The sequence below is a fragment of the Geotrypetes seraphini genome, chromosome 4, assembly GCF_902459505.1.
Source record: "Geotrypetes seraphini chromosome 4, aGeoSer1.1, whole genome shotgun sequence".
Taxonomy (NCBI): Eukaryota; Metazoa; Chordata; class Amphibia; order Gymnophiona; family Dermophiidae; genus Geotrypetes; species Geotrypetes seraphini.
Window position 1 is genome coordinate 122,050,458 of NC_047087.1, and position 23,681 is coordinate 122,074,138.

The window sequence follows — 23,681 nt, forward strand, 5'->3', positions numbered from 1 at the left end:
TGAGGTGTCGAATTATTTTTTTATGGTGCGTAGTTTCCAGAGCACTGAGATGCATTTCCTAACTGTAATATCAGTATGTTTATCAAGGGATAGATGTTTGTCTATGGTGACTCCCAGTACTTTTTTTTTTTTTTAATTTTTTATTTATTCAATTTTATAAAATTCCAAGGATAAACATCTTGTACAGAAAAGTATGATCAAAGACATCTCTGTTAAAATTAGTTTTCAAATCTAAAAAATAATTCACTCAAATTATAATAGGAAAATAAAATACAGCTTCCCTGATCACACAAGTCCTCTAAATTAAACTAGATCCAAAATTTAAAGAGTATCTTAATTAAATGCAAATAAATATAAAGAAGCACTTTAACTACTACTAATAACGAGAACTAATTTCCAATAGGAGCTGTTGTTACTTCATTCTCAAGGCGTTTCATTGAGATAAATCTTATCAAATGAGAAGGATCTACAAATACATATTTCAATGAACCATATCTAATAACACATTTACATGGGTATCTTAAAAAGAAAAACCCCCCAATTTGAGTCACTCCAGGCTTCAAATTTAGGAATTCTCTTCTTCTTTTTTGAGTCTCTCTTGAGACATCTGGAAAAATTTGAATATGGAGACCCAGGAAATCCTTGGATCTATTCTTGAAGTAAAGATTCAGGATCCAGTCCTTGTCTGGAGCCAAAGCCAGTCAGCAGAAAAGTGGCTGGCATAGCCACTTCTCTGTCCGATTGTTCCAATATAGCGGAAATATCCAATGGATGTTCCTGAGGTCCTTCATCTTTTTCTTTTTTAAGAGTTTGTGCTTTAACAGGAAGATAATAAGCCCTTGTAAGGGGAGGTAGAGAATTTTCAGTTATCTTGAGAATCTCTATAAAATATCGCTTTATCATATCTCGAGGGGAAACTGATAAAATCTTAGGAAAATTTACAATCCGCAGGTTTATTAGCCCGAGTATTGTTCTCCAAAGCTTCTAATTTTGTTTAACAGTTATTAATTCTTTATTGGTTTCCTGCTTTAATAAAGATACATCTTGTTTTAAGGTATTAATTTCTTCTTTCTGAACTTTTATTTCTGTGTCCAAGTTTTTTATTTGAGGATTTAAAGTGTTCCCCAAATTAACTACCAAGTCCCAAAGAGCTTCTAATGTGACTTGTGGGGGGTTTACCACTGAAAATGATTGTAGTTGTGTAATTAGAGTCTGTTCTTGGATCTGATTTACCTCCGTGAAGCCTTGTCCTCCTCCAGCACTTGGTGTCCCGGTTACAGGCAAAGGTGTCCCATTCAACGAGCCCTCCTGCATGCTTGCCTCTCAAGAGGAGTGAACTTCCTGACCGGATACACTCGACTCTCGCAATGAGCTGGCTGCCTGTGGTTGTGGCTGGTGGGGTGGCGTCCGTTCGTCAGGGCTCAGAGAGATGTCGGGCCCTAGGGAACTCGTCGCTGCGATACTCTCCAGCGGCATTCCCAGCGGTGATGTCCCTGGCGACCCTGGTTCCCGTTGCAGTCGCCGTAGAAATTCATCAATTGTAGCCGACGGGGGTACTGAGCGTCGGGAGGCAGCACCAGCACTTTTCCCCCTCCTTTTCGGCATTTCTTATCGCAGGTAAGAGCAAGATTCCAGGCGTCTGAGCAGCAGTTAATAAGTTGCGGCCATCTTGGATCCCAGTACTTTTAAGGATTGTTCGAGGGGGAAAGCCGTTCCTGTCACTTGAATTGTGGTGTCTTTGATTTTGTCGTTGGGGGAAGCTAGGAAGAATTTGGTTTTGTCAGGGTTTAATTTTAGTCTGTAGGATAGCATCCAGAGTTCTATCTGAGTGAGTGAGCTTGAAAGAGAGGTGTGAAACTGGTTAGTGGGATGACTATTGTAATGTCATCTGCGTAGATGAAGAATTTGAGCTTGAGGCTTTGTAGGAGGTTTTCCAGGGAGGCGAGGTAGATGTTAAACAAGGTGGGGGAGAGGGGGGAGCCTTGCGGAACACCACAGGCATTACCACAGCTGTATGAGAGAGAGTCTTTCTTGAATATCCTGTATGATCTATTTTTTAGGAACCCATGGAACCAATTGAGGACCTGGCCAGAGATACCGATGTAGGCAAGGCAGTCTAGGAGGATGGAGTGGTCGACAAGGTCGAAAGCACTGCTCAGGTCAAATTGTACGATCAGGGAACTAGTGCCCTGGCTGCAGAGTGAGTGCAGGTGGTCGAGTAGGGAGGCTATAATGGTTTCGGTGCTGTGGTCCGGGCGGAATCCAAATTGGTTATCTTTTAGGATATTGAATTTTTCTAGATATGTGGTGAGTTCGGCATTTACCACCCCTTCTGCTATTTTGGTGAACAGCGGGATGCTCGCGATAGGTCTGTAGTTAGACGGGGTGTTGAGGAGGAATGCTGAGGCTCCTTATGATGAGAAAAACACCATGTAGAAAATCTAGTCCATTTTTGGTGATAGCATTGTCTAGTTGTAAGCTTTCTAGAAGCTTCTAACACGTCTCTTATAGACTGAGAAAACTGAAGAGGGGTCATGTTGAGAAGTCATGTTGTCAGGTGTAGAGACTGCAGGTTGGGATGAAGCAGAGATCCGACTCTTTGTAAGCAGAGAAGGAAAAACTGGTAGAAGATATGGCTCCCTGGTGCCGAGTTGAAGTAGAAGGGAGTACCAAGGTTGTCTTGGCCACCGAGGAGCGATTAGAATCATGGTGGCATGATCATTCTTCAACTTGACCAGAGTCTTGAGAATGAGAGGGAATGGAGGGAATGCATAGAGGAAAAGATTTGTCAATTCCAGAAGAAAAGCATCTGCCTCGAGGCGGTGAAGAGAATATATCCTGGAGCAGAACTGAGGCAGTTTGAAGTTGTGGGGAGCTGCAAAGAGGTCCATTTGAGGGGTTCCCCATTGTGAAAAAATGTGGTGAAGAGGCGAGGAATGGAGAGTCCATTCGTGAGGTTGGAGAAGACGACTCAAGTTGTCCGCCAAGCAATTCTTTGCCCCTTGAATGTAGACAGCTTTGAGGAAGGTATTGTGGTGGATTGCCCAGTCCCAAACCTTCAGAGCTTCTTGACAAAGGGAGGCAGATCCCGTCCCTCCTTGTTTGTTGACATAAAACATGGCGACTTGGTTGTCCGTCCGGATGAGGACTACCTGGTCACAAAGAATATGTTGAAAAGCGTTGAGAGCCTTGAAAACCGCTCTGAGTTCCAACAAATTTATGTGACATTGACGATCCGTACTGGTCCAGTGGCCTTGAGTACGGAGACCATTGAGATGAGCACCACAAGCATAGGTTGAAAAGTCTATCGTGAGGACCTTTTGATGAAGAGGCATTTGAAAAAGCAAGCCTCTGGAAAGATTGGAACAGAGCGGAGAGACTTCTTCAAGGAAGGAGTGACTGAAATGTGTCGAGAAGGAGGGTCACACACTTGCATCCATTGAGATGCCAGGGTCCACTGAGGAATTCTGAGGTGAAGTCTGGCAAAAGGAGTCACGTGTACTGTGGAGGCCATGTGACCCAGAAGTACCATCATGTGTCTCACTGAGATGGAAGAGCAGGAAGACACTGTGTGACAGTTGTAGAAGAGCCTCCAGATGTTGTTGTGGAAGGAATGCTCTGAGTTGGACAGTGTCCAGAACAGCTCCAATGAATTGTAGATTCTGTGAGGGCTGAAGTTGAGATTTGGGAAAGTTGATTTCGAATCCCAAACTTTGTAGGAACCAGGTAGTCCGTTGGGTCGCTACAATAACCCCTTGAGATGTGAAATCTTTGATGAGCTAGTCGTCTGGGTAGGGAAATACCTGAAGACCATGGTTTTGTAGAGCTGCCGTTACCACTACCAGGCACTTGGTGAACACTATGGGAGACGAGGCCAGGCCAAAGGGTAGTACTCTGTATTGGAAATGCAGATTTCCCACCCGAAATCTGAGGTATTGACGGGAGGCCGGATGAATGGGGATATGAGTGTAGGCCGCCTTAAGATCCAGAGAGCATAACCAGTCGTTCTGCTCAAGAAGGGGATAAAGAGATGCCAGGGACAACATTTGAAACTTTTCTTTGATTAAAAATTTGTTGAGAGCCCTGAGATCCAGAATGGGGCATAGATCGCCAGTTTTCTTCGGAACAAGGAAGTAACAGGAGTAAAAACCCCTGTTCTCCTGTTCCAAGGGAACTGGTTTGATGGCATGGAGACGAAGCAGAGCTTGAGCTTCCTGAAGAAGGGCGGTCTGGGATGGATTGGAAGGATACTCTCTTGGAGTAAGCTCTGGTGGAACCTGAGTGAAATGAAGAGAGCATCCTTCCCTGATGATGGTAAGCACCCAGAGGTCGGATGTAATTATTGTCCATCGGTTGTAAAAATGATGGAGACGACCTCCTATAGGGGGAAAAGGAAACAGAGACAGAACGGTGGAGGTTATGCTCTGTTGTAAAGAGTCAAAAAGGCTGAGAAGCCTTAGGTGCAGCAGAAGGTTGGGGTTTCTGTTGCTTCTGAGGTTGCTGTTTTTTCAGAGGAGGGTGAGTATAAGGAGCTGGCTTTGGAGCAAAACGCCTTTGATAAGATAAGAGCAGGGTGTGCAGGCTTGGCAGGAGCTGGCTTTGGTTTAGGTCTGACTATAGAAGCAAATGATTTTTCATGGTCAGATAACTTCTTGGTGGCTGCCTCGATGGATTCATCAGAGGTCATTGCCCTCACAAAGAATGTTAGCTAAGCGGTCTTAAAGGTTAGAGTCCATGTCAATGGTACGAAGCCAGGCAAGACGACACATAGCTACAGAGCAAGCAGCCGCTCGGGCAGACAACTCGAAGGCATCATAAGATGATTGGAGGAGATGCAGATGTAATTGAGAGAAAGAAGCAATGACTTCCTGAAACTCAAAATGCATTTGGTTATCCAAATAAGCCAAAAACTTTGGTAGAAGAGAAAGAAGAAATTCAAAGAAAGCGATAAAATAAAAATTATAATTGAGGACTTTAGAGGACATCATAGCATTCTGGTAGATGCGACATCCGAATTTGTCCATAGTTTTCCCCTCCCTTCCAGGAGGAACTGTGGCATAGACTTTGGAAGGATGGAATTTCTTCAAGGAGGATTCAACAAGCAGGGATTGATGAGATAACTGCGAGTTGTCAAACCCTTTGCGATACACAGTTTTATACCTAGAGTCCAATTTTCCTGGAACAGCTGGTATGGAGAAAGGTGTTTCCATGCATCGACCAAAAGTCTGATTCAAAAGCTTATGAAGTGGAAACTTAAGACACTCTGCCGGATGTTGAGGAAGATGCATGACTTCTAGATACTCCTTAGAATACTTGGAGCCAGTATCCAATTGAATATCCAAGCCTACAGCCATCTGTCGCAGGAAAGACGAGAAAGATAGCTAATCTGCCAATGCTTTGCCTCGAGAAGGACTTGAGGACGTCGAGGCAGCCTGTGTCCAAGAAGAAGCTTCGGCAGGGAAAAAGGCATCAAAGGAATCTAGTGACTTGGACGAGGCAATCAAGACCGGAACATCCTCAAGGTCCGGCATCGGAGACATCGAACGAGGAGTCGGTGGTCTGGTCGAGGTTGGAGTATATTGAGGCTTCGAGGAAGATGGTCTGTCATGAGAAGAACGATGCCTGGAAGGATGCCTCGATGAAGGCCTTGAATGTTGGTGAGAACTGTGTCTGGAACCAGATCTCAAGGATCGAGGAGATTTCGCCTCAGAGACGTAGGCAGCCGATGCCGATGTATGAATAGGACTAGAGGCTGTAGATCGAAGCTCCAGAGGCATGGTGGAGGAACCTCGATGCACTCTCAAAGACTCTGCTCCTTGCTTTTCGTGCTTGGATGGCAGACCAGACACTCGCAGAGACTTTGCTCCCTGCAAAGAGTGTGTAAGTTCAGACTGGGGCAATGGAAGTGGCTCGACCTTGCGGGAGTCTGCTGAATTTCCAGGCTGGATAAGAGGAAGCAGTTTAGGTCCCATGTTAGTAAGGAACTGAATAAACTGCTTCTCTAACATGATCTGGAAAGAAGCCGGCAAGGATGGATCCGCGTCTGAAACCGGACCACCTGCTTTGCTGGAGGTTCCTTCGAGGTAGTGTGAGTGTGTTTCGACTTAGGAGTCTTGGACACATTAATCACCACTGGCGGAATTGACTGCTGAGCTATCTGACCTGAGGAAACAGGGGAAGATACAGCAGATGACGTCTAAGCAAGAGCCGCAGCAAACGACGAAGGTCTGTTGAGGCTGGAGGAGGAAGCAGTAGGCGCAGAAGGAGCCTCGAAGGAAGTCGAGGCCGAAGACGCCTTCAAAGTGGAGGGATCAGTAGGAGATTCCATCTTGAAAAGCTTGTCCACCAGAATGCAACGACACTTGAAAGCACGAGGCTGAAGTGTTTGGCAAGGCAGGCACGACCTAGGATGATGTTTCAGCTCAAGGCACTTGAGGCAGCGTCCGTGAGGATCCGTAAGAGAGATCGCACGCTGACACTTGCTACACCTCTTAAAGCCTGTAGCAGGCCGGGACACAGACGAAAAAATAGCCGCCGCAAAGTCAAAGCCCTCAGGCTGCAGCCGAGCGGCCTGTCCTGGAAAACGAACGGAAGAAGAAAAAATTTTTGGTTTTTTTTTCTCAACTAAAATAAAAGAAATAAAATAAAACAGCGATTCGTGAAGAAAAAACAAACAAACCGCGGTTGAGAGAAGGCACAAAGTGAACGAAGTTAAACGCAGAGAGTCAAAGACGGACTTCTCGGCTCCACAGAAAACTGAGAACTGAGGAGGCGCGCCCCGTGCTGGGCGGGAAGGCACTTGCGCATGCGCGGTGTGGGCAACTCGAAACTTCGAGTTTCTTCAAGCAAGTCTGCTTGCGAGGCGTCCACATCCGGGCTCCGTTGATGACGTCACCCTTATGTGAGAATACCTGCCTGCTTGTCCTGGGATAAATACATTTACTCTGTTTAGTGTGCCACGAAAAACATTTGCTACATTTTGTGTGCTGGAGCTAAAAAGGTTTGACATACTATTCGCCTTTTCAAGCAGGCCACTAGTTACAACGCCAGCCTGAGAAACAATTTCTATATTTTTCCACAATAAGAAAAGCATTTCTTTTAACCACTAAAGCATAACACACTCAACAATAAGTAGCAAGAGAGGCATTCCAGCTAGGTCAGTGTAAGACGGTGGTAGCACAGGCAGCTGCAGAATCTCTCACCTATTCCTAGCCTTCGGTATGGTGCCAGGCATCCCAGCGTCATGATGTAGAGCCTCTTCTGATTCTGGGAATGATCAACCCTACAGCATACTGCACCAACTGCAATGTCATTGAAATAAGCTGCAAAAAAAGAATACCACAAAATAAAACAAGCTCAACTTCTGCAGCTCAAGTTAATAAGCTACCACCAAGATGTAAATTTTCAAAACTGCCTGTGGGAATGTAGTTAAAACCATACTGAAACTTGAAAAGCTCATCTATAGCTAGCATTTACTTTGGAATAAGAGCTCACCCTTGTAAAATCAGAAGTATTTCCAAGTACATGATGCAGACAGCATGCGAAGAGAACTATGGAGAAAAGTATTCAATACCTGCAAATTTCCTTTCCTTGCATCCTGCTAGACAAGTCCAAATGAATAGAATACACAAAACAATCTTGTAATGCTTTATAAAGAAATGAACTCATGAGCAAGTAGTAGCCCTATAAATATCTTCAGTGGCGATGTCCAGGCCTCAGCTTGAGGTGGCCTGTGCCTACAAGGAGTGGATCTGAAGTTCCAATGGTCTCCACAAGGCTTATTTTTGTCCATTTGGTATGTCTTATTCATGTGTCAAATTTCAGCTTGATTAGACAATATTTATAGGTCACCCTAGCATGCATTGTTTGCTTGTGCGCTGTGTATCTCTCTATATAAAACCCTAAGCGTGCATACGCTGTTGAAACTGCGTGATTCCTGGTGCCGTGAGGTGTGCTTCTGTGGCAGTCCTCACGGCGCCTGCGCTAGCTGGAAGCATGTGTGCCAGCGACTCCTCCCTCCCACTCCTCTTCAAAGCTGCCTGCTGAAGTTCGCCAGCCGCTGTAGCGAACCTTGGAGGCCGCTCTCTACCTTCCTGACGGCGAGCACCGGGCCTGCTGCACAACGATCTGCGCCAAGAGGACCAGCTCCAGTTGGAGGCATGGAGGGAGGGTAAGAATGGGAGGGGGGTGGAAACGGAAGGGGGCCACGGAGTGGGCAGGCATTGCACAACAGGGGACCAGGGGGAAAGGGGGCTGCGGGCCACGGAGCATGCAGGCATGGTAGAACAGAGGACCAGGGGAGAGGGAAAGGGGGCTGCTTTGGGGGGAGAGGTGTGCGGGGTCAGACAGCAATCATTGGGGGGGAACAGAAGGGGGCCACAGAGCACGTAGGCATGGCACAAGGGGAGAGGGAAAGGGGGCTGCTGGGGGGGGAGGGGTGTGCTGGGGGGCACAAAACAATCATGCTTTGCTCTGGGAAGGGGGGGACACAGAAGGGGGCCACAGAGAAATAAAGGTAGACAGGGGGCCAGGGAGAGACACAGACAAAATGAATGACAGACAGACAGCGTCCAAGGAGAGAGAGACAAAGAAAAAACCCAGACATCTCTAGCACCCGTTAATGTAACAGGCTTAAAGACTAATATAATAATAAATTTATTTTCTTGTATACCGCCCCACCAGCAGTTCTAGGTGGTTCACAATAACATAAACTGAGACATTTCAGTTAAAAAATACAATATCAGCACATAACTGCTATAAGTTCAGCATCAATTAAATATAACATCAGTTTAAAAAGATACATTTAAAAACACATAACCTAATAAAACTTCATCTTAAATATGTAGGTTTAAATCAACATGGAAAAATTATGTTCTTACCTGTTAATTTTCTTTCCTTTAGAAGCAGCAGATGAATCCAGAGACTAGTGGGATAGCTCACATCGACCAGCAGGTGGAGATAGAGAAACTGATTAACAGGTGGTCTTATAGACTGGCATTCCTCCTGTCCATCCAGTAACGCTCCTTGCCCAAGCATCCAGAAACAGGAAAAATGAGCAGTCAAGAAAAAACTTCTTTCCAGCAACGAAGAACAAAGAGTAAAATACAGAAAACAACTACCAACAATAACACAGCTGAATCGTGCAACCCAGAAAACCGACGGACCGTTTGCAGAAAGGGTGGGGCTCTGGATTCATCTGCTGCTTCTAAAGGAAAGAAAATTAACAGGTAAGAACATAATATTTCCTTCCTTAGCGCAGCAGCAGATGAATCCAGAGACTAGTGGGATGTAGCAAAGCAAAACTCAAACAGGGTGGGAAGCCAACGCCGCCTCCGCAATAACCGAAGCACCAAAACTAGCCTCCGCACGGGCTGCCACATCCAATCGGTAATGCTTCGAAAAGGTATTCCCAGAAGACCAAATAGCCACACGACATATCTCCTCCAAGGCAAGACCCCCGGACTCCGCCCAAGACGCAGCCATCCCGCGAGTCGAATGGGCACGAAGCTGTCCCGGCAACTGCTTCCCCGCCATCAAGTACGCAGAAGCAATCATCTCTTTGACCCAACGAGCAATGGAAGCTTTAGACGCAGCAAGACCTTTGTTCCGGCCCGCAAACAACACAAAGAGGTGATCTGACCGACGAAAGTCATTTGTAACTTGCAAATAATGAAGAACAACTCTTCGCACATCAAGGAAATGCAAGGAAGAGAAGCGCTCCCCCCAATCCTCCCGCCGAAAAGCCAGGAGGAACAAATACTGGTTCACATGAAAGGAAGAAACCACCTTTGGCAGAAAGGAGGGCACCGTCCGAACAGACACCAGCATCCGAAATGCGCAAGAAAGGATCCCGGCAAGACAAGGCCTGTAACTCCGACACCCTTCTGGCCGACGCCATGGCCACCAAAAATACCGTTTTCAACGTGACATCCTTCAAAGTAGCATTGGACAAAGGCTCGAAGGGAGCCGCCTGCAACCCCCAAAGGACCAGCTTAAGACTCCACTCCGGACAGGTTTTCTTAAGAGGAGGTCGAATATGGTGAACCCCTTTCAGGAATCGCACAACATCAGGTTGAGATGCAAGCGCCGAACGAGACACCGGGCCTCTGTAACAAGCAATGGCTGCCACCTGAACTTTCAGGGAATTATAAGCCAACCCTTTGGCAACGCCTTCCTGCAGAAAGGAAAGAATATCCAACAGGGACGCCCAGAAGGGCAAAAGACCCCGAGCATGACACCAAGACTCGAACACTAGGAGGCAGAGGTAGAAATCTTTTTGGCCTGAAGAAGAATGGAAATCACCTGTTCTGAATAGCCCCTACGCCTCAGCCGCGACCACTCAAGAGCCAGGCCGTAAGACCAAAGTGGGACGGATTTTCCATGGATATTGCACCCTGTGTCAGCAAGTCCGGAGTCACCGGAAATAGCAACCGATTGCCCGTCGACAGCCGTATCAGGTCTGCGTACCACGGACGACTCGGCCAATCCGGAGCCACCAGGATCACTCTGCCCGGAAAGAGAGAAATGCGGTGCAACACCCGACCTATCATCGGCCAAGGAGGGAACACATAAAGAAGACGACACAGAGGCCACGGAAGAGCCAACGCGTCCACCCCCTCCGAGTCCCGTTCCTTTCGTCTGCTGAAGAACCAAGGAAGCTTCGCATTGCGGGACGAGGCCATGAGGTCCATCTCCGGAAGACCCCACCGTTGGACCAGCAGGTCGAACGCCTGAGCGGACAACTCCCATTCGCCTGGATCTAGAAGATTTCTGCTGAGGAAGTCCACCTGAACATTTTCGTGACCCGCAATGTACGACGCCGAGAGAAGAGGAACATGAACCTCCACCCATCGAAACAGGACCATCGCCTCGCCGGCTAACTGAGGACTTTGGGTACCCCCCTGCCGGTTGATATATGCCACCGCCGTGACACTGTCCGAAAAGACCCGTGTCGGTCGGTTCTGAACTAGGGACTGAAACGTCTGAAGCGCAAGCCTGATCGCTCTCAACTCCAACATATTGATCGACCACTGCGCTTCCTCTTGAGACCAAACTCCCTGCGCCGAGGACTGAAGGCACTGTGCTCCCCAGCCCAGAAGACTGGCATCCGTCGTAACCACGACCCAATCCGGCGTCGCAAGCGGCATTCCCCTGAACAGATTGACCTCGCTGAGCCACCACTGCATGCTGAGGGCAACTTGGGAACTCCACCGGAGACGCCGATCGTAGTTCTGAGATACTGGGGACCACCGGGAAAGAAGAGACTTCTGTAACGGCCTCATGTGGAACCGAGCCCAAGGGACCAACTCCAGAGCCGCCACCATTGAGCCCAGAACCTGTACATAATCTCAAACCCGTGGTCTGGGTGACTGGAGAAGAAGACGAACCTGAGACTGCAACTTCTCTCCCTGGTCCCGGGGCAGAAACACCTACCCCCGACAAGTGTCGAACCGGACGCCCAGATGTTCCAACGACTGGGACGAGGTCAGCGAGCTCTTGGGAAAGTTTATGACCCACCCCAAAGACTAAAGGAGAAATATCACTCTCTGGGTAACCGACAAACTCTCCTGTCTGGAAGAGGCGCGGATCAACCAATCGTCCAAGTAAGGGTGCACTCGAATCCCCTCTCTGTGCAGAAATGCGGCCACCACTACCACCACCTTCGAAAAGGTGCGTGGAGCTGTGGCGAGACAAAGGGCATTGCCCGAAACTGATGTTGGCCTAGGATCGCAAACCGAAGAAATCTCTGATGCGGAGGCCGTATGGGTATATGGAGGTAAGCCTCTTTGAGATCTAGGGACGTGAGAAACTCCCCTGGCTGAACTGCCGCAATTACTGAACGAACCGTCTCCATACAGAAATGTCGAACCCTGAGAAATTGGTTGACCCACTTGAGATCCAGCACCGGTCTTACTGACCCCTCCCTTCTTGGGCACAATGAAGTAAATGGAATACCTGCCGAGCCCCATCTCCTCCGGGGGAACCGGCACCACAGTCCCCAGATCCAGAAGCACCTGAAGAGTTTGGCGTACCGAGTCTCTTTTGGCCGCCTCATTGCACGGGGAGACCAAGAAAGAATCGGCAACGGGAGAGGAAAACTCTAACTTGTAACTGTCTCGAATAATGTCCAAAACCCACTGATCCGACATTATCTTCCCCCACTCCGCCAGAAAGGCAGACAGCTGCCCCCCCAAGGGAATGGCGGAGGGAGCCGAGACTCCGTCATTGTGGATTGCGATTTGCTGGAGCACGGGCTGGTTGAACTGGCTGGGGTTTTGCTGCATGAAAGGAACTCTTTTGTGGAAATCTAGGTCTCGAATTCATGAAGGAACCGTAAAAGGGTTGAAAGGACAGCTTACCCGGCCTATATCTCAACATCCCGGAAGCGAGGTCTTGCAGCCAAGGTTTTCAAAGGCGGCCTAGGTCTGTCCTCCGGCAACCGCTGTGTTTTGGTATCACCAAAATCCTTCACCAACTTATCGAAATCCTCCCCGAATAACAGACGACCTTTAAAAGGGAGTTTCACGAGCCAAAGCTTGGACGCCGCATCCGCTGCCCAATGACGGAGCCACAAAGATCTGCGAGAAACCATGGACAGATACATCTGTTTTGCAGAAACACGAATAATATCATACAAGGCATTCGCCAAATACGCCAGACCAGACTCCAGATCTGCCACTTCTGATGGAACAGAACTCCCGGACTCCATCATGTTATCCGCCAACACCTGAGACCACTGCAGACATGCCCGCGCAGCATATGAACTGCAAACCGCAAATTGCAAAGTGACCACCGCCACCTCAAAGGACATTTTAAGCGAAGATTCAATTTTCCTTTCCTGGACATCCTTCAGCACAACACCCCCCTTCAACAGGCAAGGTAGTCTTTTTGGTGACAGTGGCCACCAACGCGTCAACCCTAGGCAGCTTAAATTTCTCTAGTTCATTCGGAGCAATAGGGTACAACTGCCGCATGGCTTTCGACACCCGCAGACTGACCTCAGGGGTGTCCCATTGCGTCGCAATAACCTCCTGCATGGCTTCATGAACCGGAAAGGATCTAGGCGGCTTTCGCGTCCCTGCCATCAGGGGGTTCACGGACCCAGAAACCTGCGGATCCTCCTGCGAGATGTGCAAGCCCTGCAAAGCCTTACAAATTAACAAGGAAAGTTCTTCCTTGTGAAAAAGACGAAGCGCCGAAGGATCATCCACGTCCCTACCAATTGGCTCCTCCGCGTCCCATTCCATCACCTCCCCGTCCTCCAACGACTCCGGAAGAAACATAGACAAGGGGGAAACTGAGGCAGGGTCCCCCTCATCCGCAGGCGCAAGTCTGCGACACTTCGCCGCCTGAGACTGCACTGGAGGTGAAACATTGGCAGTATGAGCAGGAGCAGAAGTAGTAGCTAGAGTAGCCGGAATAGGCAGCAAAGGAACATTCAAAAACGTAGCCTGAGCCGGCTGAGAGCTCTGCAAGAGGAAGGCACGGTGCATTAACATTACAAATTCAGGCGAAAATGAGCCCTGCCCAAATCCCGCCGGCCCGGCCTGTACTGCGCAGGGGAGGGAAACCGCGTCTTCCCCCAGCACTCCCGACGCTCCAACAGCCGCCAAACTCCCTTCAGACGCAGACGCAGCCTGAAGTGTGGCCGACTTGACCGCGAGAGGAGAGGAGCTCGAGCGCGGGAAATTTCAAAAGCACTGGCCGGTAGCAGCAGACATACAAGACCAGTTACAGGAGGCCTTGTCCCTCACGGCTCAGGAACCCATCCCTTTGAAATATTACCACAAGTTTTTACAAGAACGTGCTGGTGCACTGGATTTTGTTGTGCTGGCTCGGAAGTGGTCGGATGACCTTCAGTTACCCATATCCGAGGACATGCTGCGTAAAGGTATCCTTTTGGGGACAACTGCCACTCTGTCCTCGGTTAAAAGGGAGCGAAATTACAAATTCTTGTTGCGTGCCTTTTATACGCCTAAGAGAGCCCATGTGATGGGAATCAGTCTGGAACATTGCTGTGGTAAATGCGTGCATCCAATGGCCTCCTTTGGACATATGTTTTGGACTTGTCCGCTGGTGTCTTCCTTTTGGATTCAATTGGTGTCCTCTGTGGCGCAGTTATGGCAGTGCTCCTGGAGACTACATCCAAGTTTTCTTTTTACTCTACAAATTCGCTTTCATCCACCTAGACCGGGCTGTACAGCATTTCTTCGGAAAACCATACTGCTGGGCCGCAAATGTATCTTGTTACAGTGGCGTTCTTCTCAACCTCCCACCATTTCTCAATGGAGAGTTTTAATGTTGCATCAAATGTTGCTGGAGCGCAGAGACATTGTGGACTTGTCCTCTAAAGCGGGACGCTTGTTCTGTCAATGTTGGCAGTTATTTAGTCTTACCTTCACAGCACAGCCAGCGGAGCACAGGCCCGACGGTTTTCTGTGCTTCCCACAGCGCGAACACCGTTTAACTGACTCAGCCGCCATATATATATATTTTTTTTAAAAACAGAGAAAGCCCGCGAAACAAACGAAACTGCCCCAAAAAAACACCAGGAATCAGTCAACCGCACCAAACACACATAAACCAGCAACTTCTACTCACCCAAACCTTCCACCTATCACAACATTAACAAGTTAAGGCTGACAGTTGTAAACTGTAAGCTGACCGAAGGTACAGCACAGCACAGTGAGGCTCTGATTAAATTTCTTTTTTTTTTTTTTTTTTTTTAAACTGGAAAGAAGAAAAAAACAGAGCCCAAAGGAAACCCCTCAATCCACTGGAGGGGAGGGTGGAGAAGGGACCTGGGTGGGCCCAGGTGTAGCTCCCAAAGCTAGCACCGCACAGCCAGACACCCCTTGCTCTCTGAAGAGAAAAATTTTCAACAGGAGAAATGAAAATTTATAGAAATTCACCCGGCACAGCCAGAATCCAGGAGCTAGATGGATAGCGACTACCCCTGCTGGGAGACAGAGCATACTGGATGGACAGGAGGAATGCCAGTCTATAAGACCACCTGTTAATCAGTTTCTCTATCTCCACCTGCTGGTTGATGTGAGCTATCCCACTAGTCTCTGGATTGATTTGCTGCTGCGCTAAGGAAGGAAAAATTATTTTCTTACCTGTTAATTTTCTTTCCCTTAGACGCAGCAGATAAATCCAGAGACCAATGGGATAGCTCACATCTACCAGCAGGCGGAGATAGAGAAACTGATTAACAGGTGGTCCTATTGGCTGGCACTCCTCCTGTTCATTTAGTATAGCTCCTTGCCCAAGCATCCGTAACCATCAATAGGCATAGCATGTAAAAAAACTTCTTTCCCATAACAAATCTCAAAATGCAATAATACAGAAAACAACCTGTAATAATAACAAACTGCGAAAGTTGCAAAAGAAAAAACCGAGACACAATATCCAGAAAGGGTGGGGCTCTGGATTCATCTGCTGCGTCTAAGGGAAAGAAAATTAACAGGTAAGAACATAATTTTTCCTTCCCTAGCAACAGCAGCAGATGAATCCAGAGACCAATGGGATGTTGCAAAGCAATCCTCAATCTGGGTGGGAAGCAAACGCCGCCTCCGCAACAACCGAAGCACAAAATGCCCCTACCACATGCGCCCCCACATCCAAGTAGAAATGCGGAGAGAAAACACTCTCGGAAGACCAATTAGCCGCGAGACAAATCTCCTCCAAGGAAAAAACCTCTGGGCCAAGCCCAAGAAGTAGCCATCACTCTGGCGGAATGGTCATAAAGTTCTTTCGCCAACCACTTCCCTGCCAGCAAGCAAGCATAAAGAATGTTCTCCTGGACCCATTGAGCGATGGAGGCTTCGGACGCCGCCATACGTTTGAGGTGTCCCTTGAAGAATACAAAAAGGAGATATAAGCAACTAAAAGTCGTTAGAAACCGAGCTCGCGGAGAACGCTACGTACGTATCAAAAAATGCAGTGAATAAAAGCACTGCTCCCAATTTCTCCTCCCAGGAAGAAGGAAGGAAAAGCGAGCATGACATAAAAGAAAGGATGACACCCCCCTAGAAAGAAATAGTGGTACCATCCAAACTGATACCACATATTTCGGAAATCAGAAATAGGAATCCCCGTTAAACAAGGCCTGCAACATAGAAAACTGCAGAGCTGAAGCCATGGCCACAAGAAACCCCATGTTCAACGGCACAGCCCTTCAGAGTCCCAAAAGACAAGGATGAAATGAAGCCTTCGGTAAACTGAGAAGAAGTACGTGAAGATTGTACTCCAAACCGGGCTTTCTAAGAGGCGCATGAATATACCGCACTCTGTTTAGGAACTGAACTACATGAAGCTGAGAAGTAAGCGAAGAGCAACATACCTAGCCCTTGTAACAAGCCAAGAATGGCACTAGAAGCTGAAGGGAATTGAAAGCTAAGCCCTCGGCAATACACTTGTGCCAAAAAGGAACTCTGGAGTGTTTCAAACATTAAGAAGCACCCAAGAAAGGAAAAACCTCCAAAAGGAAGCAGAAGCCAAAGGAGAAGACGTCCGTAGCACCCGGATAAGAGAAGAAACAACCTGCTTCGCTTAACCCTTACACGTCAAGCAAGATTTTTCAAAAAACTAGGTCGTAATACTAAAGTAGTACAAATATCCATGTTGATCGGACCCTAGGAGAGCAAAGCCGGAGATACCAGGAAACTTCTTAGTCCGGCTGTCGCAAGACTCATCAAATCCGCATAGTAAAGATGGCACCGCCAATCCAGAGATTCTACAAATACTGTGCCCGGAAAGCGAGCTCGAGATGGCAAATCCAAGCCATCATCAGCCAGCGGAAAACACTGAAAAAGAGAAGGCAGAGGCGAGAAAGGAGCCATGCAGCTACCCCCTCTAACTCCCACTTCCTGGGCCCGCAGAAGAAGCTAGGAAGCTTAGAATTGAGAGACGAAGCCATGAGGTTTGGTCAAGGAGATCTCACGTCCATAAAAAGAGCTAGAACGCCTGAGCCACAAATCTCAATATCCAGGATGCAGAAGATTACACTATTACTAACTTGCACACTTTCCAGAGTGTACACAGCGCTGTACACTGTAACATATAAGAAATGGGCCATGCTCAGATTCCACAGAGAGAAAGTCTATCCAAACTCTTATCCTGATCCATAAAAGGATCTGCCAACAGAAGACGAAGATGAGAGTCCACCCATTGAAGCAGACCAACTTCACCTGCCAACTGAGTACAACACCTACTGCCCAAGCTGTAGAGAAATACCCCCATCATAATACTGACCAAAAGGACCCTCAGCAGCAATCTGGAAGAATGATCAGAAGCTCCAGAAAGGTAGCCTGACCCTGCTCAAGAGTAGAAGAATGAACAAGTACTGAGTCGCCTCTGAAGACCAGACTTCTGGAGCTGAGGATGGAAGCCACCGAGCTCCCCAACCCGACAGCCCGGAATGGTCGGTGGTCATGAGCTAGTCCAGCAAAGACCGAGGCATGCCTTGAAAAGAGAAATCGCGCTGAGCCATCAAATCATACAGAGCGATGCAGGAGGAGCATACCAAATAATTAGAGCCCTGAGATACCGGGAACCACCGGAACAAAAGCGACTGCTATAGCATAAGAAGGGGAAAGCAAGCCGAAGTTCCCAGTGGAGTCAGCAATATGGATCACAGAAACTGTACAGAATCCCATACTCTTGGTCATGGTAAGCAAAGAATACCAATCTGAGACCGAGACCTCACGCCCAAGTCTCCGGAAAGAAACACATATCTCTCCTATATGAATAAAAACATTACCCCGATATACCTATAAATAGTACAGGAGAAAAGAGCGCTGTGCAAATTCGAAGATGCACATGTAAAGAACTGAGGAAAAGATACCACCCTTTTCGTGTCAGTCAAATGGCCCGACTGGAAGTCGTCCGAATCAAGCAGGCAGTCAAGAAGAAATTAGATGAATCGCCTGGTAGCGCCAAAACGGTACCACCGCCCACATCACCTAAAACGTTCGTGAAGCCTTGGGTAGGCGAAATGGCATGTGCCAAAACCAAAAGCGCCGCTCCAAGAAAGGCAGGCAAACCAAGTGCCGATTCGGAGTCCATAGAGAAAATGTAAATATACTCCCAGGTTGTCTGCAGAAATGTGTAACCCCAAGAAACTAATTCAGCAGAATGGGATTCAGCCTGCCCAATGCCCCCGTCCGTCTCGGGCACCATGCAGTAAGTGGAACAACTTCCCTTAGTTCCCGAAGAACTACAAGAACTGTCCTGAGGACCAGTAACACTGAAAAGGGAAACACAAAACATAGAGACTCCAAGAACGAACTGGAAACCTGAGGAGGATGCAAAGATGCAAGCATCCTGAAAAATCTTCACAGCCCCCTGACCTGACATTATAGCGTCTTCTCCCTCATGAGAAAGCCTGAAGAGTCATTGGAAGAAGTCAAGATCCCCTCAGAATGAAGTGCAGAAGGTCAGGGAATGGCAGGATGAGACTGTAGGATCTGCAAGAAGATTCTCCTAGGAAAAATCAAGTTTCACAATGTAAAGAGGAATATACTGGAACCATGAAAACAGTACTAACCCCATGCAACATGAGCAAAATACGTATGTCCTTTAAAGTGAATACGTACTAGACTCAATCAAGATGTTGCATCTACTGCCCTGTGGAAAACAACAGCATCCTTACAGGTATCAGACAAAGCTCACATCATTAATGAGAGCTTCAGGGATGAGGCTAACAGTCACATAGAGCGTGATCCTCCGCGGGTTTGATAGAATAGGTAACTGGCTCCTGGTTAAAAGGAGCTGTACAGCCCTTCCTGTCTGGTCGGGGGGCCCGTCTAGCATGTGCCATGAGAAAATGGTGACAGGAGAAACCAGCGTGATAAGCATGGAAATCTGAAGTCCAGGCCCCCTCAGAAATAGAGAAAGAGAGTCCTGGACGCAGGAAGATGCGCAGTGTCATTATGCCCATAGAGACAGCCCAAACTTGGAAACTGTTTGTACTACTACAGTGATCAGATTTGATGGGCTGTAGCCCTTTTCTGCCGTCATCTTCTATGTTTCTATCCTACGAGGGTCAAGATAAGGAAATTGGGTCATTAGGGCATAGACAGGGGGTGGGTAAGCAGAGTGGGCAGACTTGATGGGCTGTAGCCCTTTTCTGCCGTCATCTTCTATGTTTCTATGTTTCTACCTTTAGGCATATATATCCTGTGCCACTACTAGACACATGCAGCTCAGCACAGAGGCCCAAATAAGGACAGTTACCAACAGACACAATGAGATACCTGTGTGAAATACAGGGCACTATCTTACTGCTGATCTCACCGTGCCGTGAGTTGCCATATGTCGCCTCAGTCCGGAGACAAACCGAGACTGGGTGACCTAGCACAGGTCAGAGTCTCTCTGGTAAACCCCTTGAGTGCTAACCCCAGAGTCCGATTAAACAAGCAGCTTCCTTCAAGGGAGTACAGCAGTAACACAGACATAGACATATAAATCTGCCCAAGCTTGTCCCAAAGCTGGTGAAACACATACAACTTGTCTGAACCGGAAAGGAGAGAAGCCCCGGCATACCCTGACCAAAGTCAGCTGGAAATAAACTACCGGAACGCTGCAGCTCTCCCGCCATCGCCGGAGACCCAAGCGCACGCCTGATTCTCACTGACACGTGGCCGCTGCATCAATGCTCCTAGAAACATAGTCGGATTCAAGCCATGCAAAATTTACCCTCCCGCGGCTTGCATAGAAATAAAATCAGACACAGGGAATAACCAGAAGAACGGCCCACAGTGCCGGAAAAAACATGTCCCATCTCATGCTGCTATAAACCGGCACCTGCACAATCAGCTGCACATGGCCGTGACAAACACCGATGAAAGAGAGCCTCAGAATAAACAGGACTACTATTGCTGCACTGAAACCCAACAATGAGAACAAGTGCGAGCATGAAATTGCACCGCTACTGCCGCGCTGTAACCAACAAGGAAACCAAGCGCATGCATGCAAAGGGCGGGAAGTCCCGGCTCCCTCCACGGATTTCTAGTCATAAAATTTAGCCTCAATAAAATATCCATGCCTTAAACGTACGTTGACCGAACCCACATTACTAAGACTCCCAAACAGAACCTGAAGTTCAAACAGACATACTCACAAGCTTGTTGTTAGGGCCGGTTGAAGCCAGTTTGCAGCAAAAGCATGGCAGAATGTAACAACTGTGGTCTCTTTTTTTTTTTTTTTACAGAGAAGGGAAAGAAGAAAAAAAATTGAGACCCAGTCAGACCCTCTATCACTGGAGGGAGGGTGAGGCAGGAACCTGGGGGGGCCCAGGTGTAACCCCTAAAGCCGGCACCGTTCAGCCGGACACCCCTGTCTCACTGAAGAGAAAATCTCAACAGGAGAAATAGCATTGCCAGCGCACTTTAGAGAAACCTCAACAGGAGAAACAGAATGGCAGTCTCACTGAAGATAAACTCAACAGGAGAAAATAAAGTTCCAGCCACAGCCAGAATTATAGCGACCTTTTCCTGCTGGGAGATAGAGAATACTAAATAAACAGGAGGAGTGCCAGCCAATAGGACCACCTGTTAATCAGTTTCTCTATCTCCGCCTGCTGGTAGATGTGAGCTATCCCATTGGTCTCTGGATTCATCTGCTGCTGATGCTAGGGAAAAGATACATTTAAAAGCACAACCCAATAAAACTTCATCTTAAATATGTAGGTTTAAATCAACATACTTGTTTGTCAAATAGGTAAGTTTTCAGTAATTTCCTAAATGTAAGATAACAGGCTTGGGTAATCAACGGGTCTCTTCCAGGAATTCATCTTCCCTGCCAGATATTCCAGTGTCCTGTCCAAGAAAGTCTTATAACGACAGGCCCTTGGGGTAGGGGAAGATGAACATACCAGAATTTCTAGTACATTTTAATGAACTGAACAATTTCAGATAGGATACCAAATAAGAGGGTAATAAACCAAAAAGAGCCTTATAACAAATACACCCAAACTTAAGAAACACTCTAGCCTGAAACAGCAACCAATGCAATCTAGCATAAAAAGGACTAACATGATCATATTTCTTAAGACCGAAGATCAAGTGGACTGCAGCATTCTGAACTAATCAAAGTCTTAGTAAGATCTTTTTTGGTAACACCAAATAAAACAATATTACAATAGTCCAAAGTAACATAGAAACATAGAAGATGACAGCAGAAAAGGGCTATAGCCCATCCAGTCTGCCCATTCTGCTTACCCACCCCCTGTCTATGCCCTAATGACCCAATTTCCTATATCTTGACCCTCGTAGGGATCCCACATGGGTATCCCATTTATTCTTAAAGTCTGGCACGCTGTCTGCCTTGATCACCTGCACTGGAAGCTTGTTCCAATGATCAACCACTCTCTCTGTGAACTGGACCAACAACCGAAAAGACTATCAAAATACTTCTTAATGGTCCTCAATTCCCATAATATTGCGTAACTTTTTAAAATTAGCAATTGTATGTTTCCTAAAGGTTAAGCTACGATCCAGAATTATTCCCAAAATTTTCAGATTTGGCACTATCTCAAAACTTTGACCCTTCAATTGAATAGTTGTTTCCTGTATTTTATCATTAGAGCTAGCTTAAAAAACCTCAGTTTTTACGGAATTAAGTTTCAACCTGAATTGTACCATCCACAATTCTACCTTGAGGGCTGGCTGCTCCCTGCCGGAGTTTTCACTCTACAGTCAGGGACCCCTGCAGCCACTACCGGCAGTTGCCGAGTTGAGGAGAGGTCCTCTCTCCACAGTATAACATCGAGGTGAGCCGCGGAGGAAAGAGGGCTGGCTGCTCCCTGCCGGAGTTTTCACTCTACAGTCAGGCACCCCTGCAGCCACTACTGGCAGTTGCCGAGTTGAGGAGAGGTCCTCTCTCCACAGTATAACATCGAGGTGAGCCGCGGCCCGCAGACGCGTGCCCGAGGCCGCGTGGCCAAAGGGGCAGGACACGCCCCTTTGGAGCCCCTTCGGAGCCAGGAGGAGCGAAGAGCAATTGGGAAGAATAACGGGGAAACGTAAAGCTAAAATTATTTCTTCATCACCTAATGTGTTTGGACCAATGGATCGTCCATCTATCAGTTTTAACAGCGATATCTGAAGATAAGACTGACTCTTGATCCCAATCTGCCTCTCTATCATCTGGTGAACCCACGCCTGCAGCTCAACCTCTTACTCCTTTACCAGAGAAGGCTGAACGGACTGCTGGGCACGATGGACCTCAGATCTGACCCAGCATCAGTCCATGGGTAGGGAGGGTGGAGAAGGGACCTGGGGGGCCCAGGTGTCACCCCAAAGTTGGCACCATTCAGCCAAATACCCCAAGACTCCATTGATCCAAAGCAACAGGAGAAGACAATCTTTTTTCCAGTAGCAGAAGCCAGAAGCTAGAAGAATGGCATCCATTCGCCTGCTGGAGATAGAGTATACTTATTGGCCAGGAGAAGTTCCATCCAAGAAGAGCACCTGCAAATCAGTTCTCTATCTCCACCTGCTGGTAGATGTGTGCTATCCCACTAGTCTCTGGATTCATCTGCTGCTGCTAAGGAAAGGTGATTTTTCCAAGAACACATACCAGCAACACATTTCACATTAAATGAACATACATAACAGGCAAGAAAGTTGAGACGATCTCTTAACTCATTTGTCACAGAGCATGCAGGGTTTTACAAAACAGGCTAAAAGCTGCATAAATGTGCATATTCAGTAAAAATAAAAAAAGATTCTCAGAACTGCCAAGTCTCCTCAGCATGTTTGTTTTTTTTAAATCACAAAATTTATTCCCATGCTTTTCCGCTCCCCTCCATTTACTCCTAAACTATGCTAACAGATAAGCTAAACAGATGTTGGTCAGAAATCCTAAACAAGCTCCCCCTATGAACCCAGTGGTAGTCTTAGCTCTGGATCACCACCACTGAAATTTAATATGCTTCATGAGCTCATGCAGACTGACTTAAAATATTTAATACCATAATGAATTATTTTAAAAAGAGACAAAAAAAAAAAGTACCAAGTTTTGCTAGCTCCCCAACTTCCAATACATCTTTGTAGAACTTGTCATTGTAGCTGACTGGAAAGATGACTTGGTTTAACCTCTTCAGCTGTTTTATATTGTGAGGCGTCACGTCTCCCAGTTCAATCCGGCTACTGGAACAAAGCAAAACATGCTTAATACCCTTATAGGTCAAAGTAGAATAAGTTGTATCAGTTGTTGCTTGGAAAAGTTTGCTTCAGATACAAGAGCACAGGATGCTTGGTTGCAGTTAAAAAAAAAAATAAAAAAGATTATAGGGCTTAATACACCACAGACTATAGGGCCAAATCAAGCTTGTCAATCTATTTCGGATTCCATGGCAGAAAGAGTGGGAGAGAGAGTACACAGAAGATATTTGGAATATTTTTAAAACTGAAGGAAGTCCCCAAATTTAAGTACCACCACTATGGGCTTAAGCAAATATACAATTTCAATTTGACTCGTCCAATAAGAAGTAACGCTCACTGTACAAGATTTCCATGAGGTTCAAATACATGTACAATTCTTTTGTTTCATAAAAAGCAACATGGTCATGCTAGTCAATATGAAACCATAGAAATAAAAGGGTCAACATGCATGCTTTAGGTGAAAATATAAAGAGATTATGTACTTACCCTAGAAAGCACAGTTACTTACCG

The 23,681-nt window shown here is 47.0% G+C and overlaps 1 protein-coding gene across 2 annotated transcripts in view; it reads right to left on the minus strand.

The window, feature by feature from the left end:
• Positions 1–23,681, minus strand: part of NAA50 (N-alpha-acetyltransferase 50, NatE catalytic subunit) — a 92,879-nt gene that overhangs the window by 25,586 nt on the left and 43,612 nt on the right. Inside the window, exons 2-3 of one of the 2 annotated variants that reach the window (XM_033941985.1) lie at positions 23,020–23,153; positions 7,203–7,322 (exon numbers count right to left, since the gene is read on the minus strand). In XM_033941985.1, coding sequence (XP_033797876.1) covers positions 7,203–7,322; positions 23,020–23,153 — 254 coding nt within the window. Of the gene's footprint in view, positions 1–7,202; positions 7,323–23,019; positions 23,157–23,681 lie in introns of both variants that reach the window. The other variant, XM_033941984.1, reaches the window with a different exon arrangement.